This window comes from Montipora foliosa, chromosome 12 (genome assembly GCF_036669935.1).
Source record: "Montipora foliosa isolate CH-2021 chromosome 12, ASM3666993v2, whole genome shotgun sequence".
Lineage (NCBI taxonomy): Eukaryota > Metazoa > Cnidaria > Anthozoa > Scleractinia > Acroporidae > Montipora > Montipora foliosa.
The window spans coordinates 31,692,749-31,717,372 of NC_090880.1; the positions used below are offsets into that span (position 1 = coordinate 31,692,749).

General features: G+C 39.3%; 3 protein-coding genes across 3 annotated transcripts in view; 2 read left to right on the forward strand and 1 right to left on the reverse strand.

Moving 5' to 3' along the window:
* The window catches only part of LOC137981206 (uncharacterized), a 998-nt gene extending 878 nt beyond the window's left edge, over window positions 1-120 (forward strand). The window contains exon 1 of the mRNA XM_068828537.1: window positions 1-120. This exon is cut by the window's left edge and continues 878 nt beyond it. The gene's annotated coding sequence lies outside the window, so the exon portion shown is untranslated.
* A 233-nt stretch (window positions 121-353) lies between these two features.
* Window positions 354-23,309, reverse strand: LOC137981204 (uncharacterized). Its single transcript, XM_068828535.1, has 24 exons — window positions 23,067-23,309; window positions 22,888-22,941; window positions 19,782-19,928; window positions 19,484-19,677; window positions 18,812-18,933; window positions 17,956-18,389; window positions 17,473-17,525; window positions 16,547-16,636; window positions 16,189-16,343; window positions 13,771-13,805; window positions 12,559-12,669; window positions 11,717-11,757; window positions 11,130-11,224; window positions 10,335-10,570; window positions 8,927-8,978; window positions 8,698-8,762; window positions 7,655-7,731; window positions 7,513-7,578; window positions 6,638-6,734; window positions 6,273-6,315; window positions 5,639-5,718; window positions 3,721-3,798; window positions 2,850-2,927; window positions 354-2,283 (listed from the first exon to the last, which is right to left on the reverse strand). The coding sequence occupies exons 1-24, from the start codon at window positions 23,151-23,153 to the stop codon at window positions 2,167-2,169; spliced, it is 2,607 nt and encodes an 868-aa protein (XP_068684636.1). The 5' UTR covers window positions 23,154-23,309; the 3' UTR covers window positions 354-2,166.
* On the forward strand, window positions 14,531-15,471 carry LOC137981207 (thiopurine S-methyltransferase-like). Its single transcript, XM_068828538.1, has one exon. The coding sequence runs from the start codon at window positions 14,618-14,620 to the stop codon at window positions 15,326-15,328; it is 711 nt and encodes a 236-aa protein (XP_068684639.1). The 5' UTR covers window positions 14,531-14,617; the 3' UTR covers window positions 15,329-15,471.
* Window positions 23,310-24,624: the final 1,315 nt, after the last annotated feature.

The window sequence follows — 24,624 nt, forward strand, 5'->3', positions numbered from 1 at the left end:
TTACTATTGAAGGTGTAATAGTCCTTTGTTGTTAGCACTAAAAATATTTGACGGTTAGCATTGCAGAGAAACGACAACAGACGGGCAATATTTTTAATTTGCATAGAAACGGGCAGAGGATAGCTAATTCAAAGTACGGTATAAGTAAAATAGGGGCGAAAAGGTTTCTTATTAACACTTATTTTTAAATACGGTTATATTCTCAATCTTCTTAATCATAGTTTATTAATAATTCACTTTCCGCAGGACTTCTGCTTTCCATTATATTTGTGCTGTGTTTTGTGGTCGATCAAGCCCCGTAATAAAGTTTACCCCCTATAGACTTTATTCAACATGGGCCATAATACACAATGTTAAGATTGCCTGAGGCACCGGCTTTTTATTTGCAATGACGAACAAAACACTTCCAGGCTTAGCGCCTTCAACATTTCTATCAGACCACAAACATAAAATGCATTTTCAATCAAGATACTTTCAGTTATTAAGCTCACAAATTAACTGCCATTCTCATGGTTAAGGCAAAACGTAATGCTTAAACTAAGGGAAACGCCGCTCACGCGTGTCAACGCTCGCTCGGGACATTTCGCGTCTCCCAATCACTCTCGATCCTATCGCTGGCTAATTCATGACCGCCCGCCAGTAAACTGAATTTTATTCTCCGTACAGTTCTCCTTATAAGCTAATAAAATATAGGACGTATTAAAACTAACGGCAACTTGTCTTTATTTAGATGCGGCAAATAGAGAGAGCTTTAAATTTAACGGCTTTGGATAATTTTTAATAGACGCAACGAGTCGTCAAGGCATTGAATCCTTACTTGTTTTGACTGGTTTTGATTGACCTGTATTACAAGCTGGCCTAAACAGAAGGCGATTTAGAGCGTTGACGTGGAACTAAAACGACACCCGGCCATGAATCCTTCAGACCAGAGGACTTAGTACAATTCATACAAGATTACTTTTTAGACGCTTTGAAACAACCGTTTACGGTTTTACGTAGCAAAAAAAGCCATAAACTGCATCTATGCAGGCCTAAAAAACGGTCAACGTTATTTCTTTAGGTTTTCTTCAAAAATACCGTCAATCGACCACATTCTTGAAAAAAAAATCTATAACCTTAATATAACTTTGTAAGCAAAGACAGAAGTTCTTACATCATAAAAAAACACTAAAAAGAGCAAGGCTGATATAACGGTAAAGGAATATATTATGTAAGGCCAATGTATTTCGAAAGGCACTGCCTTTCTTCCTCAGCTAGGGTCATTACAAGTAAAGACTACGGTTTACAGAGACGTTAAAATATGAATAATGATATGGCTTGTTCTATGATAAGTTTGGCAAATGCCGCGAATTCCGTACAAACACGCGCCTGTAAGTATCATATGGGAGACTTCTAATGTCAAATATGTAGCGTGTTTTCATTCACGTGATCAGTAACCTTGTTTTTCCACCGAAACAAAAGAAAACGATTGCATGATAATAGAGCTGAATTCCCGGAGGATTAGTTAGGAACACCAACATAGCCGTTGTTCCTTTGTTTTCGAACACAAACATGGCGGCCGTGACGTCACGTGAAAACACTCTATATGACTTCACGACCTATTAATCTGCCGGTAAGAAAGGGATCTGTGTCACATGTGGGCTTGCCAAAGAAATACCATTTGAGCTTTCGCGCGAAAACATGACAGAAAACATGCAGATAACATGCTATCTCGACACGTGAAAAGATCACCATTGCTATGGTTACATCTTACATCGCTCCGTTGTTCTACGTTAGCACTACAAAATATATTTAAGTGAAATGGTTTGGTATTTCATTGGTGCTTATATAATAAGCATAACATTACATGACCGCTTGGTCCGCTCTTCTCGTGTTGGAAAATACTCGACTCTTTCGCTGCGCTCACTCGTGGAATATTTTTCAACACTCAAAGAGAAAGTTCGTATCTCCGCGCGACCATGCAATATCCTCTATATTCAATCACCGTCACATCAACCTTGCTCTTTTAGCTTTCTATGCCCCTAAACTGCGAATGATGTTTGGAGTAATCTGGTAACCAGATCTCCAATGATCAGTGCTTTGTAACGTAGGACATCAGAGTTCGCAACTTGAAGCTAAAAACTGTTTAAAGGACGTTAGCGCTTAACGTTCTTTGAAGACTTGTGCTCATGCGTTTTGATCTTGAGATTTCTCTAAGTACTCCCTGAGATACGCGATACAAAGAGGCTGGCGGCGAGTTACCAAATTCATCAACCAGGAGGGAAAAATACCTCCAAAATCAACCTAAGAAAATAAAGTAAAATAACAATTCTATAGATACAGTAAAAAGAAAATTAAAGTAACCAATCAAAAAGGACGGAGACAATCTAGTAAACCAAAACTTGAAGTAATTACACGTAGCCGACACAAAACGCGGGAAAATGTGCACGCGCGAGCCACGATTGGTTTCTCTTTCACTTTCTGATTGGTTGAAAAAGTGGCGCGAGACCTTTGAACCAATCAATGAGTGAAGTAATGCAAAACCAAAGCAATTGGCTGATGACTTTCAACACTCAATTGAAAACTCTAAGATTGTACGAAAGTAATAAATGTTATGAAAATAGTGGTGATGATGATGATGATGACCATAACCATCAGGAGCCCATCATCATCGTCATTATCAACAACATTATTATCACCACTATCATCTCTATTATCATTGAAATCATCATCATCATTATCATCGTGAACATCATTATGGTCATCAGTATCGTCCACAGTATTACTCAGTGATGACTATGGTTATCATCCAAGTTATAATTATTGCCATAAACAAAGGAAAAATAATTTCCTATTTTACCACAAATTACCTGAACAAGATAAGACACCATTGAATACAGCTGGCCATTTTGTTGGAAGGGCTCAATTATCCAACCGCAGCATTTTACCTGCAAGGATATCAAATCAGACCAGTTGATAAAGGGATTTAATGCATGTCAGAGGTGCGATTTGCAAAATTCTCAGCATCTCCTTTGAAATATTACTAAGGGAGTCAAAGGGAGATATGCTGAACATTCGAAATATAAAAATATAAGTTTTCTTCCTAACATATTTCATTTGTAGTAACAAATCCGTAATGTCTTGTTTAATTGATTGGGACCTTAAAATCCGAGGGCGAGGTCATTCTCGTCACCAGAGCCGCGGCTCTTATGTCTGCGCATGACCCAAGACTCTGGCAAACTCTGTGTAGGAGAACATGCGCCGTAGAGTTGTTAAAGCCAAAAATCGGCCATTTGAACCTTACGGCGCCTGCTCACTCCTCGTGCTAACATGAATACACCAATCAGAGACGCTTTGTTTCAGGATTCCCCAGAGCTCTACGCAAAAGAGAGGGGCCCTGGGGTCGAGATCGAGGGAGAGGACGACTAAGAGTACGAATTTTCCGACCCGAGCATGCGCATAAGGTTTGGAGGCCCAGATTTTTCGAAGTGCGCGTGCTCCGAAACGGAAAACTCGTACTAGTAGTCGTCCTCGTCCTCCGCCATAAAGGTCCCTAATTAACCAAGCTCCCAAGAGTCTCCTACAGCTGAGTGGCAGAGCATCGGAATTAGCAATCGGAACTGGGTCGACTCCTGCAAAAAACACACTCGTACTTTTCCCGACTAACCCCGAGTTCCCATCGGAAAAAACTCACTTCTTCACCTTCTCAACACTTGGAGAATCTGATAACACCGCTCTTACCGTTGCTCTTGTAATGTCAAATGAAGGAGGTAATTCCGGTAATTCCACTGACACCGACGCTTGAACAAATTTTTCAGACTACAAAGAATGTGACAAATAGAGCAGGATTACATGTAGTACGCTAATACTTACTGACTACTGAAATAAACGGTGTGCACTAGCGCATACTTCATATTAAACCCTACGGGACATTAGTATTTTCGTCCTCAGACAGACAGTGGTTTCAAAACAAGCCGGCGACTGCCGGAGTTCCGTCGGCTACTTGATTGTATGTCGCCGGCTACTCTGGTTTTAACAAACAGCTTGTGCCAAACGATCTTGGCATTGCTTCTTATCCATTAATCTTTAAGACAGCAGAGTAACTTCACACTAAATGCAATAGGATGTAAGCTTTGTTCAAAAGAAAGCTCAAATCGTCCGCTGTATCCTGTGCATTGACGTGTTTTGTCCCTATCTTGAATTGTAAGTAAGTGGCCGGGCCAACCTCGTTTGGGCGTTCGGTGACTTCGACCGCTTCTTCTTCCTCTTCTTCTTCTTTCGGTCGCTACCATCCCTACCAGCTCAGAGCATGGCAGAGAAACGAAAACAGCAAACTGTAAAGACGCCTGTAAACGCACTTTTTTCATTTGGGTTCAAAACTTCACGATCCTCAGTTAGGTGAAGAAATTCGGCCAATACACATTAGTAATCATTTAACAAGTTGTCGGACTTTGTTATTGTTCATTCGACCATATGATTACTACGTTGTTTGTTATACTTATCGATAATTACAGGGTTCGTGCTGGATTTTGCACATAAAATTCCAGGAGTATTCAAGGAGTTTTCAAGGAGTGTTTGTAAGGAGATTTCTATGCCATACATAGTGCTTCAGTGTTTTCTTTGCTGAAAAAGCCTACCTTGATATTCTTTCCCACGTCCCTGCGGTGCACGCATAGACATTTTAATTTTTGCATTTAACTTTTCTCCAATAGTCAAATTTGGGCTCCATTTTTTAAATGTCTCTTTAAATTCATGGAGTTTTCAAGCAGTTTCCCCCCAAATCCTTTTTTTTCAAGGGCTTTTCAAGCGCCATTGAAGTCCAAAATTAAATTCCAGGGCTTTTCAAGAACTTCAAGGAGTAGCACGAACGGGCACGAACCCTGTACTTATTACAAATAAACGACGGCCGACTGATTTGATAGTTAAGGGACATCATGGAGTCGAGCCTATTGAAATGAAAGTCGTTCAAAAATGCAAATTTTTCTGTCTGTGCGTAAATAAGTCAAAACAAAAGAACAATTAATGGATGTTTCGATTACGGTGTACGCGTGGTGCCCAACTGCATTATAGAAGCGATTCACACTGCTCTTCATTATTAAGGAAAGACGAGAAGTCTTAAATCAAACTAACACGAGAGTTGAAATATAAAGTTATTCTGCTAATTAATAGCGACAATTTGAATTGAGCAAGGCGCAACTTTTTTTTTTCATTCGGCTGCCGAGTATTTGCACATGTGGAAGCGAAGCGAAATCTAAACCCGCTTTCGAAACGTGACTATGTCGTTTCTGTCGTTCACTTATTTCTGCCTTTCAAAATGGAGATTTTGAATGAAACTGTCATTGTCTGAAATCGATGCTAGAACGCTGAAAATGGCATTTCCGAGCTTCTAGATATCAAACTTTTCTGGGGGAGCATGCCCCAAGACCCCCCCTAGCTTCAGGGGCCTTGCTGCCCCTCGATTGTCACAGCCGCCTATTTGCACTGAAGTCTCTTGTGTGAACAGGTCGTAACCACTCAAACACAGCGAAACTCATGACGAATCTGACGGCCATTTGCAAGGATTGTCAGATGCGTAATCTATGTTTTCCGGCGATAAACCTCTTTATGGTGGTAATTGATATCTATACAAAAAAATGACCTGGAAAACGTTATCACCCACCTCTTCTCTCTCCATTGTCAGGAGAACAAAATCGCGCGCTTGTTTCAAAAGGCACTGCTTTGCTTGAAGACGAAGGTAAACTAGACGTAGGAATTAAAAAAAATCAAATACCTCTCACTTGATCATACGCACTCCTGTATTCAGGAAGCGAGAAAGGGGGTATAACTGTTATCAAGATGGTCGAAAAGGAAAGGAACTTTATTTAAGCGTCTAGTTTTTTATCGCTGGAGCACTAATTGGGAATACTGAAAATTGAAATCAACAAATTAATACAAAATGATCAAATCAAATGTTGGTTTTCATGGGAGGGGAAAACCGGAGTACCAGAAAAAGAACCTCTCTCTCTGCTATTGTTTAGTAACTCACTTCAAAGCGATTGGTAATGTTATCTCGATCATGCCCCTTGAAGGGGTGGGGTTCAGTTCGAGAGGAAGTGAAAGACCCTGGGAGTCCAGTTTATGTTCAATCTTTATTAACGGATGAAGAAACATTCCTGGGATGGGAATAAGGGGAGTTACTTTTTCTTTTCATACCTCTCCCTCTCCCTTATGCCGAGGATGGTGGTCATGTTGCGGTCGTTGAAAACCATGCACATTGCATGAAAATGTCATTTCGTGTCGTAACTGATACTCACGAATTTTAGCTTGATCATCAATTTGTTTGACCACCTGAATTCTCTGTTAAAAAAATAACAAGCTATTAGATGGTATGAAAAAAGAGTTCAAACTGCATCAAGACGACACTCTGGCTCTTTAAATGTCAACTAAAAAAGTGCTGCCTTTGAAATCACATGTGCATCAGCAAATGGCTAGACTGTAAAGCATAAAATCCTGCAGGACTCGACAAGACGGTAGGTCAGGGTTTTGCCGTAAAACCGAGGCCAAACATGCAGGCTTGCCGAGTGGCGGCCACACAGAAACAGATGAAAAGAAAACATAAAGACAAATCGTCTGTTGTTCACCTTGGAAAATGATAAGACTGACAAACTTCAGTTGTTACCTTGAGCATTTTATCGTACACGTAACGTGTCATGTGATCGCGGATCGCTTGCCATACATCGGCAGGTTTCAGTTTGATCACTCCCTTTCCCATGAAACTGCAGAGGAAATAAAATCCATCAATGCCAACAAAAGCCACGGTCTCTCTTTTCCATGAACTTGACAGCGTTTTGTTCCCCTCCAAATTTAAACACACAAATGAAAGCTCAACGTATTTTATCCGTACACATCTCTTTGTAACCGATTTCGAGGACTATGAACAGTTTCAACGCATCATCAACAGCTTCACAAGAGGCCTGGTATTCAGCCCCAGGCTGCAACCGCGGTTGTTACTATAGATACAGCCAAGGATACGTCATTGAGAGAACGAATAGTGCGCACGCACATACCTAAAAATGTTGAAAGAGGGAGCAAACAGCTTCCACTTCATTCAACATTCTTCGCGAAAACAAAACAAATGTTGAATGCTTGTTGAAGCAAAGTTTAAACGCTTTCAAATTCAATCAACATCGATTTAACATGTTTCAACACGGTTGAAAATGTAATCGTGCTCGCGGGGAAATTAGCAAGTGAACAGAGACGAGACAATTGTAACACAACTTTGTATTTAAGACCTAAATCCTTCGATGAGGTCCGATGTCACAACACCCAAACAAAAACGAGAAGAAAACGAACCTCACTCTGCCCAGTCCTTTTTCATTTTCATTTTTCACGTCACGCTTCAAGTCCCACGCTTCCACTACAAAGAGGGGGGAGGGGGGAGGGACAAACAGTTTCACTGTAGATACGAGCAAGCGTGACTGAGATATTCAGTAAGCGGGCTTTCTTGAGAGTAGCCTAGCCAACTAATAAAGAACAAAACATGTAGAGCTAAACCTGTGAATCTTCTCTCCTGGGCTGATCTTGCGCAAAATGATAACATCTTTCTCTGTTCCTTGATAACTAGACGAAACAATAAATGTGATGAGATGCTTTGACAGTTGTGATGACCGTCCATAACACGGACAAATTAAGTCACCTCCAATCTCGGTCTGCTGATTGCTGCTCGGTAAACTCCTTAGATGCTTCAATTTCCAGCTGATTGGCCATTAAAACCTAAATAAACCAATTAAAAACTAAGGGCAAGGTTTTATTTTTAAATATGTGACAAAGAGTGTGACATTTCACTTTAATTTTGAAACTTTCAAGAAACTCTTCTAGATAGAAGGAGTGTTGCGATGCATGTGAAAAAACATTTATTCCTTAACGAATATGACTCAATCGAATGTCTTATCATAGCAACAGGATAGGAAAAGATAAAGCCTGTGACACAAGGTTCAACATTTGTCGTTCAACAAATGTTGAACAGTGTGTCATACCATGTTGAATCCTGAAATATACCATTAACACATTAAACGTTGTTGAACGAGAATAGAGACCAGCTCTATTCCGTTCAACACGTCTGTGCAACATTGTTCAACATTTGCTGAGCACCAAATGTTGCAGGATGTTGAACCGTGTGTCATCGGCTTAAGATGTAGGGTCTGCACGTGCCAGATCTTAAATTTCCTCATGCAACCACCGAAGATAACAAAAGCCGAATGGTAAGTTGCCGGACTCACAATCTTCAGTTACCAGGCACAAGCATCGCTTTGCCCACCAACTGGAGTTGCTTTGGATTAGTACCAGCTCAACTTCTGGGCTGCGCTTGTAGATGGTCAACTGGACTCCACCCAGCCAGTTGGCATTCTTCAAATCCTAGCCTTTGTTTCAATGGCACTGAAAAGGCTTATGGTGGGAGTTAATTCAATTAAATACATATATTTCTATTTTAAATTAACATGACTCCTAACCACTTTGATTATCTTCTTTATTTAAAAAGATCAATTAAGAAACAAAGTAGAGTTTGAAGCACAGACAGAAAGACAAAACATGCAGCATGCATGTTCTGCTACAACAAAACGCTAGCAAATTGAAAGATCTTGTGAAAAGAATGCAGGCAGGGGGAAGAGATAATCAGGGTTTAGTAGCAACGAAGCTTTCTTTTCATAATCAGCAGGTATAAGGAAAACGCCTCTTTACCTCTCCGAGTAGGTTTGCAACTGCTTGATTGCCAAGTGTTCGAAAATCGATGTTACGCCGATCCACTATCGAAAACAAAGAAAGTATCAACAAGAGTTTCGTGAACAAAAATAATACAAACGAAAGACAAAAATCAAGTAAACTGTAAATAAGAGTAAACATTATTGTAAATGTTTAGAGAAAATGTTCTCTCGTGTAGCCACAACTAGAAAAGGATAAGATTTCTTACAAAATGGCAGCTGCATATTCTCCTCTGTTATTGGAAACATGTCGCTTGTGTACTGTAACCAAAGAAAACTGAAATTTAATTAATTCGATAACGTGTTCGGAAAAAAAAAACAGAAAAAGCTCTAGGCTCCTTTCTTTGTTTAACTGTCAAATTGCACAGACCCTAACAACAACAACAACAACAAAAAGCAGGTTTACCTCGATGAACAAAACGACAATGAAAATACACCATGAGAGTTCAATCAAAAGACCCGAAATAAAATAAACTGCGAGAATTTGAGGGAGAAAAACCGAGGCGCCTGCAGAAAAGAAACACCACCAGGAGCAGTGAAAAGGGGATGAATATACTCAACACACTTGAGACGTCGATTTAGGCCCTCGAACCTGGGGCCCTTTTCTCGAAAGTTCCGAAAGCTTTTCGGGCCCGAAAAGCCTTTTGTGAAACTGTTTTGTTTTGCAAAGCCGATCTTTCAACGTGTTTTCGAGCTAACAAAAAGAAAACTATCTCCGTCCTAAAGTTTCGGGACTTTCGAGAAACGGGTCCCTGGGGCCAGTTCTCGAAAATCCCAGAACTTTTCTTAGGAAGGGTGAAGTTTTGAGTCATCAATTTTCACAATCATTTTGCCTTTGGTCATCTTGAAAACATACTAAAAGACCAGCTTTTTAAACAATACGGCATGTTGAAAAATGGCGACTATTCCAGCAGTAAGAATGCTCTTCTCCTTATAAGGCAAAAGGAATTGTGTTTTTTGCATGCACGTCTCCGAAATGTCCACATCCTTGGGAAGTACGTACGCAGTTCAAAGCACAAAGCAATGGTTTCTCCTTGGCTTCGGAAAGCTGGGGAATCTGCTTTAAAAATTGAACATAACCGAGTGTCTTTAAAAGGATCATTCTCTTTCAAACTTTCCGACCACAACACAGTGGATGGTTCTTAAATGGCCTGTCACCTCAACATAGTTTTCCAGTATACTTATTCTCCGAAATCTTCCCAAATACACTGTGTTGTGTTTTGGACCTTTGGGTTGAAAATTCACTTTTTTGTTTGCTTTGAAAGACGGAAAAAAGTGGTCATACTTTAATCCATAACCGAGAAATGAAGGGAAATGGGTTTAATAGTGGGTTGACGTCATAGACTGCTCTGCATTTTGCTGTTTCTTTGAAAAACTGCGATCCAAATTACTTTGTGACGTAAATCCGGTATCGAACCTATTCCCCTTCATTGCTCGGTTATGGATCAAAGTATGACCACCTTTTCCGTCTTTCAAAGAAAATAAAAAAGTTGTTTTCAATCCAAAGGTTCTAAAAATAACACAAAATATTTGGGATGATTTGGGAGAATAAATGAAGTGAAAACTGTCTTGAGGCGATAGGCACTTCAACGTTATTTCTGAATAAGTCCTTCTCACCGAAACATTGCCTGAAGCACTGAATAAATCAGATGTTTCTTCTGCTTCACTTTCATTGCTTCCCGCTGTTAGCTCCTTCCACAATTCAACGCCTTCCTTTTCAATCTTGGACATCTCACCACTGTCGGATGCCCCTCGATCAGCCTGGTAACGAGCTTCCAGTTTGTCACGAATTATCGCAACACCCTGGGGCTGAGTTGACGTCACTCTGTTGACAAGTCGAGTAGGAAGACTTCCTGAAAATAGAAAGAGAGAAACTATTCTCCACTTGTACATTACGTTGATAAGAGAACGTATCGAGAGAAGGGAAATAAATGATTTGATGTCGAAAGAATTTCGGAGCGCGAGAGGGAATCGCCAGAGTAAGCGCGAGAAAGAGCCCCAACTCGTGCGAGAGGGTAGAGGTCCAAAAATTCGCGCGAAAGATGCAGTGTTGCGAAATCAAATTCTTTTAAATATTGGTTTTTCTAAATGGCGAAAACCAAAGTATACAGAGACACCGTTCTTAGAGAAGATAAGTGTGCTTACAAACCACTTACAAGTCACAAAAGACACCCAGTCCGCCCACCCTGGTGGATAGCAAGTACTCTCACTGTGGGACAATCACCACTACCATACTCAGAAAAGCGTAAAATACCCAGCCTTAAAAAAATATGTCGTCACGTTGACTCAGTTGGTACAGGTGCTGAAAAAATGCAGAATTCTGGGCGTTGTGATAGCATTTTTTTCCCTAGTGGATAAAGCTCCTGTCTTACGTGGCAAGTTTGCTGCATGATGGAGGCAAAAACCACTCACCTTTCAAATCCACGCGTGTGATGTAGGTAACAAGACACTTGGGTGGATCGGAACTAATTTCTTTCACCACAAAACCACCGATGACCAGTTCAGCTCTAAAAGGGAATATTAGAATTAAACACTCCTGCTCTGCAGGTGCTGGTGAGGACTCTGTGAGAACCTTCCTCACCAGTCCTTCTTCACCCAAGTGATCCTGTGCATGGACTGAAGCCAAATTGAAACACATACATGACGTCACAGCAGCGATGTTACAACGAAACTGCAGCCAAGTAGGTTCATTCTCAGATAATCGAATAATTGAGCTTTACGGCTGAGGCTAGTATATTTTTTCAACATTTCGTCAGGCACGGCCTGGCTTCTTCACGGAGTAATGAAAAACACCTCTTGTTCCGGTTAAAACCCGGTCATTGCTCTAGTTTGTGAAAACACTCAAAAGCATCGTCTTTTAATTCCTTTCGGCTCTTCTTCGCTCTTGTTTCTAAGAGCGCAAGAAAAGCCCCACCAGCTTCTCCCCCACCCCCCCCCCCCAAAAAAAAACCCGAATGCTCTTCAGGAAAAAGAATTCACTACTTTACGTTGCTTTTTACCTCACAAGTCCTTTCTGTTCAGGACAACTCTCGTGCTCAACCTTAGAAAGAAGAAATTAAAAAATATTACTTCTTTGATTCTTATAAGGGGATGAGCAATGCGCGAAAAAGGTAGGAGCCACGCCCTTTTCTAGACTTGAAACAATATCCCAACCCTGAGACAAATATGACGCGAGTCTCTAATATCACAGCTAATGCATTCCGGGGATAACTTTATTAACATTCGATGCATACAATTCATCCAGAAACCCATAAAGGGTTGAAAAGGTGTAAGGCACATTCACAGCTTCCGAATATTCAGTGCTAAGTACCATATTTGGAAACCCCTCGCTTCAGTTCAGTTCACGCGAGAACATTGGTGGTATTGCGTCACGGTGTTCTTGCGAACTGATTGGTTGAATGTTTCTCTCTTGTTGTTCCAAATATGGTACTTAGCAAATTGAATAATCAGAAGATTGTTTCCCAGCACACAAGGGGCCGTTATACGCGTTTCAACCCTTATGTGTTTCTCATTCATCTCAGAATGTTTCAAAATTAGAGACAAACCGATTTCTGAGACTGCCGAACTGAATGGATGAACAAAACTTTTAATCACTTTTTTTTTTATTTTTAGCGAGTAATCAAAGTTAAAAGTGTTATCAGTATCAGCTATGAACAATATAATTTTACCAAAAAGTAGCTTTTGAGGTACTGTAAGATTTTAGTCATGGAAATAAATATTATTGTTGATACTAAAAAGAATCTTGAACTTGAAAGATCATAATATTCTAATGAAAGCAATCCGTTTCACTATTTATAATATAGAAAGCAAAAGCCAAAACCGAAGAGAAACTGAAACCTACCGCTTCGCACGCAAAGCAGACCACACTTTCATCAATCCTCTTAAGATGCCAAAAAGTACAAAAGTCACGACCACTGGCCGGCCATACTGGTTTATACTCCATCAGCGTAACCTTAATGACAAGAACAGCCACGTTAAAATGCACTAAAATAGCGAAAGAAACAAACAACATTCGAAAGGGTATAACCGTAACTGATTGTGTTAAAAGTGCCGGTCATCCTAGATTGGAGACGACCGCGTTGACACGCTTGTCTTCTCACTCGTACGTTTTCGGGTTTCCTCATGTTGGAAGTGTGAAAAAAGTCGACTTGGGGTTAATAAACGGGAACTATCATTTTTCCAACATCCCCCACCCTCCTCTCCCCAATCACAAACAGGGCGAGGAGCTAGCCTGCGAGCAAGCTCTCTTTCGGGGTGGGTGGGCGGGCGGGCGGGCGGGCGGGCGCCCGCCCGCCCACCCACCCCAAAAGAGAGCTTGCTCGCAGGCTAGGCGAGGAGCTAGAGCCCTGAGCCTCGCATCTTCAAAACTACTTGACAGTTCAATCTTTTGGAGCAAGCTTCCAAGCGTTTTGAGTGGTTCAGGTTTTTCCCGCAAACCTTGATATAATCTAAGACCATCTTTTACAGTGTAAAGTTTCCTCGCCCCAGATGCGTTTATAAACTTAATTTATTCACTCACAGGCAGCCCAAGCTCGGTATACGATTTATAGAATTTTTATGGTAGAATTAACTTTGAGCTTATAAATGCTCAAATAAGCTGTAAATGTAGAAATAAACTTCGCTTACCTCTACGTACAGTTGTCCTCGTCTTTTCTGTTCAATCGGAGGGCAAACTGTGTCCGTTTTAGCCGGGTTTGTGGCTTTCGAATTTTTACGATGTCGTTAGTTGTCATTTCCCCTCATAAAGAGAAGGGAAGGGAAATGACAACTAACGACATCGGGCTGCCTGTGATTCACTTTCTTTAGGGACGCAAGCAGTATTAATGCATCCTGAGTTAAGTGACAGTTTGATAATGCTAACAGTTAAATTCAAAACCGCACTGGCTAACGAATACCTAGACTATGCAAGACAAAGAAATAATCAAGTAAAGCTATGATCTTCGCAGTTATGATTTACTTGATTTCATATCCGCAGTTCATATATGATTCATTTCCTATACCATTTCAACAAAGAAATAATGTCATGCAACACACAAGAGCCTAGGCCTCTTACCTTTGAAAGAGGGCCATACTCCTGCACAGTTTTACCTGTGAAACAAACATTGCTTTCATTTGCTAGACTGGCAACTTTAGGATGATATGGCACTCATAAACGTTAAGATCTACGTTTCATCGTATTCTAGTTACACCACAGTTCCATCTCAAAACTTATTTTCTATGTAAAGCGCTATGAGCTTTTAATTGCACCATATAGATGTAATTTACTATTATTATTATTATTATTATTATTATTATTATTATTATTATTATTACATCCGTTAAGTCCGTTAATTAAATGTCTCTTTTCAAGTACTGTAATTCACGCTATATCACAATTCATATTGTACCGTCTCTGAAAACCATAGTCATTGCTTGTAAACCTTGTAAGGAAAACAAAAGCCTTACGAAACATTGGGTTAAAACATTTCCTCTACAGTTCAAAATAAGTGTTGCTCATTTTCGTTTGTCTCTGATAATTTCAAGAATTTTCACATTCAGACTATCCGGCAACAGAGAAAACAAACTCCAATTGTTTTAAAAAACATAAGGAGTACTCGTCCACTGAGTTTGAAGTAGAGGAACATTGAAGATATATTGCGTAATTTACACTTCTGTAGGAAAGTTATGTCCAAGGAAGCTTTGCTGAAGCGTTGAATAGTCCTCTCGTAATCTCTGACTGAAAACATTTATTTTCTGGGTGAAACTTCAGATGGTGCAAAAGCACATACAACCCAAGCTAAATGTTCCCCTCCCCACCCTCCACCCGTCTTTTTTGTCTCGCCCCATTCATCGGCCGTTTTTCACGCACAAGGACTACCACAGAACTACTACTAAGAATAAAGTAGTTAATACGCAAGGAAATGCTTGAGGAACCAGATCCAACAAAAGTGGAATATTGGAAAAAATCCTGGGAAGAAGGCAACTTCAACTGGCACCAAGACACAGTTCACAAAATGCTCCAAAAGTATTTTGACGAGCTCACTGGTGGACGATCCAACGTAAGAGTGTTCGTTCCTTTGTGCGGAAAATCTCTCGATATGTTGTGGTTAGCTGAACAGGGACACAGCGTCGTTGGCGTAGAGGTATCAAAGCTAGCGATTGAAAGTTTCTTCGCAGAAAACAACCTCGCGTTTTCAGCGGAGCAAGTAATATTGAGAGCGACTACTGATCCAGTCGATGTGTACAAGTGCGTGGGAAAGCAAATAACAATCTTCTGTTGCGACTTGTTTGCTCTATCTGAAGAGGACGTCGGTAAAAGATTCGATGCGATTTGGGATCGTGGTTCGTTGTCCGCTGTGCAGCCTCAATTTGGTGACAGAGGAAAGAGATACACGAAAAAAATGCGCTCGCTCCTTGCTGACCATGGAAAATACCTGTTGGAAAGTCATTATTACGAACTGGATCGCCAACTCGAACGTCCTGTGAGCCTATCGGTTGAGTTTAGAAATATAATTTTCGAGGAGGACTTCGTCTTAAAGGCTCTTGAGGTTGAAAAATCCGGAGAAGACTTTAAAAGAAAATGGGGATATTCTGATGAACGGCACTACCACTTAATTCAGCCTAAAGTATAATCATCTCAAATGAGTTGAGGAAGAACAGCACATGCAAATTGGTTGAAAGCTTTAGAAAGAGCGAGACACACAACAAATGGAGCTTATTATGCGCACCACCTTAATTATAAAGCTTGTCACTCCGCTAGTTTTCCTATACGGGCTCGTGCAATTTCGTTCGTCTTGGAAAAAATTTATTTACGAGAATTGCACACAAAAATCATGTGAGTACCTGTGCCTTACATTGATGCTTATTGTCGCGACCCTTGACCCTTGAGCCTTGGTATGACAGTAGAAAATATCTTAGCAAGTGTGGGGTGGATGCCTCATGAATATTTTTACAAATTTCGTATTTGAATTATTACTCATAAGTCTTTTTATAACTTACATGTAAGTTTAGAGGAAATAAATTCATTAGTTGCAAGAGCTATAATTTTAAGAAAAAATTAAATATTTTAGTTTTCAAGCCAAACACTGAGCTCTTTCGTAATTCTTTTGTATATAGGGCTGCAATTGCCTGGAATTCCCTTATCTGACAGTGTAAGATATTTTTCTAAACCACCAGCTTTTAAAAATCGACTGAAGCAGTTAAAAGATAATTTTATGAACATCAATTTTGGAAAGGGTAGCTCCGTAATTTATAATAAGAACTCAGATTTCTATTATTATTGATAATACTTATGTTTTGCTTTTACGTGATTACTACCATATACTAATATTTTATTGTAAATATTATTATAGTAGGTCCACATCAGCTGTAAAGTTGCTTCTTCCTCTTTTGACCTGCTTTACCAAATAAAATAATTATGTCTGTTATGTATGTATGTCCATGCCTTTGTGTTAATATCTCATTTAACCATTGTTGTTTTATTTAAGACTACCTTTCTTGAGCAGATCATCCCATTCTCCTCTATAATCCAATGAAAATACATAGGCCACAATGTAATGAATAGGTACACAAAGCAATGAAGTTCCTTTCAAGGTATCCCAGGGTCTTTCTCCTTCTCTTGCCGGTCGTTTTAAGATATCCACACCCCTAATCAAAGTGAACATGGTCAAGAGATGAGCAGAAGAAGAGCATCACACCATAGTTGATTAAAGGATTGTACAACAGACAAATGTTACTGGACTATAGACTATTACTTTGGACTGCACTGTACTACGTATTACTGGACTGTTACTTTGGTCTGCACTGCTGGATCATTAGTTTGTTCTACTACAAAACCCAACCAAACTTACTTGAATTTACCAACTGAAATCCAACCATCTGTTCCCTCTGTCCCATCACTCAATGCACATAGCTTTTCAATCAGGTTTTCTATACTTTCACTACAAAAGTTAGAACCAATGTCAATAAGGCTTTTGTTTCAATCACTGGGTTGATTAAAACAAGATCCTTCAGGGACCATTCTTTTTAGAGAGATTGTCTTATGGGGTGGATGTGATAAGAATAATACATTCTGAACACATCCATTACTGTGGGTAAACTGGGTAAAGTATATTATTAAGGTTTATAATGCAGAACGCTGTTAATACTAATGCAAAGCTCATGAAAAGCCAAAGAATATGCATGTGATTATTAAACCACTGAAAACAGGTGGTATCAGGTAAACTGAAATGTAATTCTAACACTTGTTTTCATAGTTAAGAGCCAGAGGAAGCACATCATGACAGCCCTTTAATCAAGGAGGCTTTGATCTCAACATTTTGGGACACAGAGTAACAAGGTTCTGGATCACCACCCAACCCTACTGTTCAAACAAGATCTTTAGCATGCATAAGTGAAGACACATTATGTTTCTGGATCATTATCTAGCCAATTATTATTAACTAAAACATCATCGCAGCATGGTCCAGTGGTTAGGGCGTTGGGTTTGCATGTGGCTGCTCCGGGTTCAAACCCCGTTCTAACCTCTGGATTGGATTTGTTTCGGGTTGTTCTGCATTCAACTCTACCATGCTTTGTAAATAGCCAACTAGCTGCCTCCTGCTAATTGGGGTTTTTTATCATGTTTTTGTTAAGTTTGAATTGTTTCTTTCAGATTATTATAAGTGGGTTGCCTGTGAACTAGCTTGATAGCTGAGTGCACTTCCACTAAAAACAAAGCATTTAAATTTACATCACATTCATACAATGTAGCTACTGTAGGATTAAAATTTAACACCTGCTTGAAAGACGAGGAAGGCATAAAGGATCTGATATAGTGTGCTCTGTTTTCTGTGTAAATTAAAAAAGGATCATTAATAATTTAAAGAAGAGTTTGGACACATTGACTTGCATATAGAGAGCTAGATTAAAACGTAAAGAATACTGTGCTTAACAATACACAAAGGGCCAATCAGCAGCCCATTGAATATCACACCCTGCACTTTTTCTATAACTGGCACAATAGAAGTAGATTTAAATTATTGGTACCAGACATGTAGACCACGCATGCCAATTTAGTTACATTATATACCCTGTGTAGGACACAAGATCAGTGAAAAACAATACCTGGGTGGCACATAACTGTGCAACAACAATGAATATGAAGTATGCAAACCATGTGTTATTTTTTTAAATATTTCTCTAATGTAAATTAAACAGAAGGAGTCATACTGCTTTGCACTGCTTTTCAAACAAACAAAACAGGCAGCCACTTGCTTACTTGAACATCAGCAGTTGTGTTGTTGACAAACCCATAGTCACTGGACGCTGAGGATGACAGAGTGACAGTGACTTGTGATCTGAAGGCCTTCACAGGGGCTACTACTGCAACATTACCCAAATGGGCATCATCTTCACATTTGGATGGCAGCAGAGTTGAAGAAGCTGTCTCACGCTCACAAGACATCATGGAAGGCACATGTGTCATGTTCTCCAACAACTTGGTTGCATCATTATTGCTTGTTGACAGAGACTGAGTCATGACCGGGACCTCCGCTTCAGAGGACCTCACAGTTGAAGTGTCAGCTTTAAAATGTGAAATGAAGTCCTGAAGCCCTGCCAACCTTGATGTTGTCAACCATGGGACTGGTGCAAAGTGCGCTAGCATTGGCTCTACTATCAAAGTTACTTGACAACTGGCCTCTCCATTCTCACCTAAAATTTTATAAGGATGACTTAGGCAGTGATTAATTTTATAACATTGCTAATTAAAACCTGCACTGTTTTAGGGGTATTTCTGATACTGGCAATATGATCTCAAACAACAATGTCATTAAAACATTCAAAGTCAACAAGGGCCAATATGAAAATGGAGTATCGTTGTGCAAAAAGCAACAGCAACCTTTCCTCAACCCTACAAACCCCACAGCCGTGACCACGCAACAGCTCCCTCAAAGGTCCTATATGTAGGGTTTTCAATAGCTTTTTCCACAAACGGCTGGTGATGGTGGAATAAGCGGCTGTTATCACAGAGCAAACTCAAACACGAGAGGCTACTTATTATGTAAAGACTGCCGGTGGCCAGCTTATTGAAACCCCTGCTCATACAACAGTATGTCATAAACTCATCTTTATACCATTGCCTATGAAAGACACAAAGAAACAGGACCATTGGGCCCCTTCTGCTGGAATGACTTTTTCAGTGAATGAACTCATGAACCAAGCTTCTGGTGTTTGACTAGCATCAACTTCCCATTGTCTGTGTACAGAAAATAAGTCACAACAGCTGATTTAAGCACTCAATCAGATAAATACAATATTATTATTGTCAGTCAAACTTGGTTTACCATCAATAATATTGATGGTAAACCAATATAATTCTTGCTAATATTTATCTAAATTTATCTAAAGGTTTAAATGAGTGACTTTTAGTGCAGACTGAAGTAAACAGTTCTATCAACTGACGTCAACTGGTTAACTGGTCGATGGTCTGACAGCATTATAAAGCAATCCATGTTTTTCACTGCTATCATTCAAAATTTGCACTGATGTGTTAAATTCTCTCTTACAGTTTATTCTCTAAGACTAGCCAATTAAAGTGGGCTGTACTGACTACAATACAGCCGGCAAAATGTAAAAGTTTTTTTTTACTGCCTAGCTCTAAGTTATACCACTTAATAATCACCATTTAGAGGTATAACTCAGAGATAGGCAACTATTGTTGTTTCACAAGTTAATTTTACTAATTCAGAGAAAAGAGGGGACAGTAACTTACAGTATAGGCCTTGAAGCAAGTTGTGTTCATTTACCTTGAATAAATTGCGTTCACTTCCTCTCCAAAAAAATCCCTTATGTTCTGCACAATCTTCAAGAAAATATTGGAGCAATTAAATGAGACTGATATGGCATCATGGTTGCTTGCCACAGTAACCTTTTGAACCTTTTTAACATGTGGATCCCATGCCAGCAACAAACTGGGCTGTTTAAGGACATCAATAACCTTCTGCAAGAAAAGGAAGAGACTGAAAATGGGCCTGTTATGCATGAAAGGCCAAGCATGGTTTGGTTCACATAAAATATCAAGGACATTACTTTCCACTTACATACCTGACCAGATACTGGAACAATTATAGAGCATGCATAAATTGTTTCCTGAATCCATGAAGGTGAACTTTCACTCGTCTTTTGCCATGTCCTAATACCACTGTCCACTCTTTGCAGTTGCCAGCCTTTGCCACTGGTTGGAGGAACAAGCTGGAGAATGGACACAGTGTAGAATTATGAAGATTATAAGGATTTGTGACTGGTTTTGACCTTGGCAATTTGCTTTTGATTTTTGTAGTACACTGTATTCATTTGAAAGAGCTTCCTATTGAACAAGGACACTTTAAACACTTACGTAACAATATTCTAGGTGAGGTAGCATACGTATTGATTTTTGTGGATTATAGATAAAATAGAGTGCAATCAGTAGGCATGTCTCAATCAGGGCTCAAAGTTAACGACAAAACGGTCACACATGCGACTAAATGATTAGATGCGCGCCTAAAAAATCATTGTGATCGCACTCGCGCGCCTTAAAAGCTCAAATACAGCGCGACTGACTATACTTGCGTACTCCAAGTGGTAAGTCACAAAACAGAAGCATCAATCAACAGATATAAAGATATATATACCAAAATCTGACCCTAAATAATAAAGTTACATCATTTTCCCTTCATCGGTGTGTGTTTATTTGTCGTCAGTTTTCTCAACGAATTCCCCCAACGCCGGTGAAGGTCCGTTTTTCCTGTTGATGTTTCATTCCATACTCTTCTGTTTGTTAAAACTCCGCTGACACAAGCAAATGAAGCCTACGAATAAAGCACATGCTCATTGCGCATGTCAAAGGTTTGTGGTAGTGGAACGTCAACAGAGGGTCAACTATATGAGCCTATTTCTTCAAGGAACGAAATTTGTTAAAAAAGTGAATTATATCCCAGTTAAAGGGAGAGTTTCACGTCTCTGCGCATGGGCAAACTGTCACGTCAGCCCAGTTAATTCCATTGTTATTGAAACATTTCCTAAAATGGTTATGAACCTACTGCATGCCAATAGATTACTCGTGCATTATGACAACTCAAGCGTGGCATAAATTTTCGACCCGTACAATAAATTCGAGATCAAAACTAAATTAGATATTTTCTGTGTAAACCCGCAGTGTCTTCCACCAGATTTGGGCCTTAGTCATTCAGTGTATTTGCTTTAATACTCTCTGTGTTTAATTAACATCATCTGGTTCAGTAAGAAACCGTAAAATTTACAACTGCTAGCGCTAAAGCTTGGACATGCGCAAAACCGTGCAACTGTCCCTTTAAGTCATCGCGATTGTATTGTCTTGTATCCAGTTATTTTTGGAATGAAGTAAAGTTTATTGATCATGATCCTCGTTGGTACACACGCAGAGTCAAAGAGGTGATTCACGTAAGACTTCACCCTAACAACATCATCAGGGAGAGTGGAATAGAAATTCCAGAAGAATGGATGCCTACGATCAAAAAACACAAAAAAACACAACAACAGGAGAACTGTACGACAGTGGACCGCCAAATGAACAACAAACCGAAACAGCGAGGATCGAAATGCACCAATCACAGCTGCTGAAAACCAACCAATCACAGTGGAGCATCCTGCTTAACAGGTGACGCGTAAGCAGTCGACCTCATCGCCTAATGAAGACTAGCAGTATGCAGTCGAAACGTCGCAATCTACATCACAAGTGACCACATCGTGAGACAAACGAGAAAACTTTATCATTATTGTACTTCACCATGATGAATAACAGCAACCTTTTTTTAAGACAATTATGAAGTTGTGTATCTATTCCAGTTTTCAAGTATATTTTCTTTGGCAACAAGTGTACATTGAAAAGGAAATACATGTACATGATGAAAACGTTTCTGTTATCTCGAATGTACTTTAACATGATGATAACATGTAATAATAATTTGTTGTTGGAATTGAGAAGTCAAGATGATTAAGATATAAAAATCACGACAATTTTATCACAAGTCAGCCTTAGTTAAAACAACAAACACAGGATCAAAATAAAATACAAAAAACTGAAAATGACGTAATGATGTCTTAAGTTCTGCTTTTCTTAAGAGAACAGGTGCTCCCAGTATTTTAAGCTGTGTTCCTAACATTTTCTGCTGTGCACCTAAAATCTTGGCAGTGCACCTAGAAATATACAATTGGTAGCACAAGTGCTCCCAAAGCCAAAAATAAACTTTGGGTCCTGGGGCCTGTTTCTTGAAAGTCCCGAGAACTTTTCGGGCCCGAAAAGCCAGTCGTCAAACTGCAATCTGCTTATTTTGAAAAGCTGATCCTTTAACATGTTTTTAATGTAAGAAAAATCAAGAGGATTGCGAAGTTTGATGGCTTCGAACCTCGGCGTTGCGAAGATATAGAGGGAATTGTGGCACCCGAAATAGGTCCGAAATCTTTCAGATTTTTGAGAAACAGGCCACTAGTCTCAATCCCTCATTAGAATATACTTCAAACTTTATTAGCTTTATAGTGAAAAGAATTGAATTCTAAAGGAGATATCATGAACTTAAAGTAAATCATCAGTTTTCAAAGTTATTAATCATTTTCCAGTTTTATATATTCTTGCAAAATTAGTTTTAACAAATATCATTGAAAAACTGTGTGACATTTGCAGACTGGCACCCATTTTAAAATGGTTAGCCTTCAATAACTGTGAGTTAAATTTAGTCTGTGGCCTGTGGTCTGCAGTGCAGTCTGCAAATGTCGCACACTGTTAAAAAAACAGTTGCATGCCATGACAAATATTAACACAATTCAAAGTGTGACTTGACTTGATTGTATGACTGACAAATTTACAGCTCGTCCTTCCCCATGGTCATATTATTTAACTTATTTTTATGAACAAGTAAGTCTTAAAAACAGTAAAACCTTTAAATGTTAACTTTGCTTGGGATGTTTTTCTAAGCAAGAGCTCAAATCATTGCAAAAAATGTCTGCCCTTGTGGATCTGACTAAAAATGGTTTAGCAATAATTAAAGGACTTCTAGTAGCAGGGCATCTTCGATTAGTCAATGGAACAACAAGTGGGCCTTTCCTTTTAATTTCCTGTCCTGATGCTCTTAGTATCGCAGCTATATTTCTTGTCAGCCTACCGGTATATCACCCGTATGTTATAGATACATACTTCTTTCAGATCCTGGATTTTTTTCCTTATTGGAGTGGCTTCTTGCGGATCTTCCTGAAAATCGAAGAGGACAAGTTAATTAACTTTGATGTACACTTCAGTTCTCGCACAATATTATTATTAGCCATTAACTTTTTCGGCCATAAAAGATAAGAAAAAAATTGACCAAATTTTCTCACCTTGCTATCAAAGAAAAGCGCATAGGTGAGATAAGCAATAACTACACCAATTAAAAACAGATAAAGCAACCACAAAAGAGAAATCATAGCTGGACTTCAAAAGACAATCTGACCATCTGTACGAGTACAACTCGTTTATTTTTCGCACAAGCAAGGGGTCTTATGACTGAGCTTAGGCTTACGTCAAGTTGTTCGCTACGTAAAGTTTTTGCGCTATTATCAGTTAAAGACTTACATTACTTCAAAAGAGACCTATGGACTGTTACGTCTCAGCTGTCTCTCAGCTGATTTGACCTTTATCAACTCGTTTGATAAAATAAATTTCTGTCTCTCAGCTGTTTTCGTTTCGAAGTCAAAGTTCATGTGATGTTGAGCCCACGAACAATTCCGATCACCAGCGTCGCGTGACGCGTGACGGTAAGTATTTATAGTGTATTTAATAATTAGCCCTATATACCCATGTATACCCTTATATACCCCTATATACCACTATATGCCCATTTTATAGACCCCTATATACCCATGTATACCCTTATATACCCACGTATACCCTTGTATACCCTCATATACCACTATATACCCATATATGCCATTATATACCCCCTGTATACCCACGTATAACCTGGTCAAAGGGAACGAAGATTCTGGGTAAGAGGGTGTGTCGGCCCCTTAACCATATGTGACAAATCCCAGGTCTACTCACAGCTCCAAACCTCTAACCGTAACCTCCTAAAATTAACATACATACAGTCATAAGCTATATTTCATCTCGAATTTCCAAACAACCAGAAGAGATAATATCCTCGAGACATAACATTTAAAGCTAAAATACATAGCATATACAGATACCTACTAAATACATAATATTAAAAGGTATATTCATTAAAAAGAAAAGCCGCTGTACAAAATGCGGCCCTGGAATCTCTTTTAAAAACAGTAAACTCATAGGTACGGATAAAATCAGGTATCGCATTCCGCAACGTAGCTGATACGTAAGAAAAAAGAGAACTAAGACTATAACTGGTTGTTCCAGGTTTATTGAGGAACAGGATGTGATTTCTGCGAAGATCACGCATAAGAAGGGGACGGGAGAGAAAACGTATTTTTCATGTAATCAGAAAAACCCTTTCTTTAAAAAAAAAAAACAGCAAAAAAAAACAATAACAAAAAACCACATACTTTTATCAATTAATACCAGGAAATTTTGAATGCGCTTATTGCACAGAGATGTCGAGCTTGACTTTCGTAGTAAGAGGACAGGTAATCTGCAAATATAAATATCGTTATTCTCTTATTTACATTATTATACCGTTTCTTTGACACGAGAATTACAGCGAAATGAAAGCACAACTTTGTCGCGAATTTTCTATGATAAAAACTTGTTCAGAAATACAAAATCTACGTTAACAGCACACACCAGGCCTACTCCTGAGTATACAAAAATTTGGTTTTATCAACGGAGTTGATAATGTAAATTGGCCACCGTACAGAGATTCTAAAAGCTGACGTTTCGAGCGTTAGCCCTTCGTCAGAGCGAATCCAGAAACTACCCCTTCAT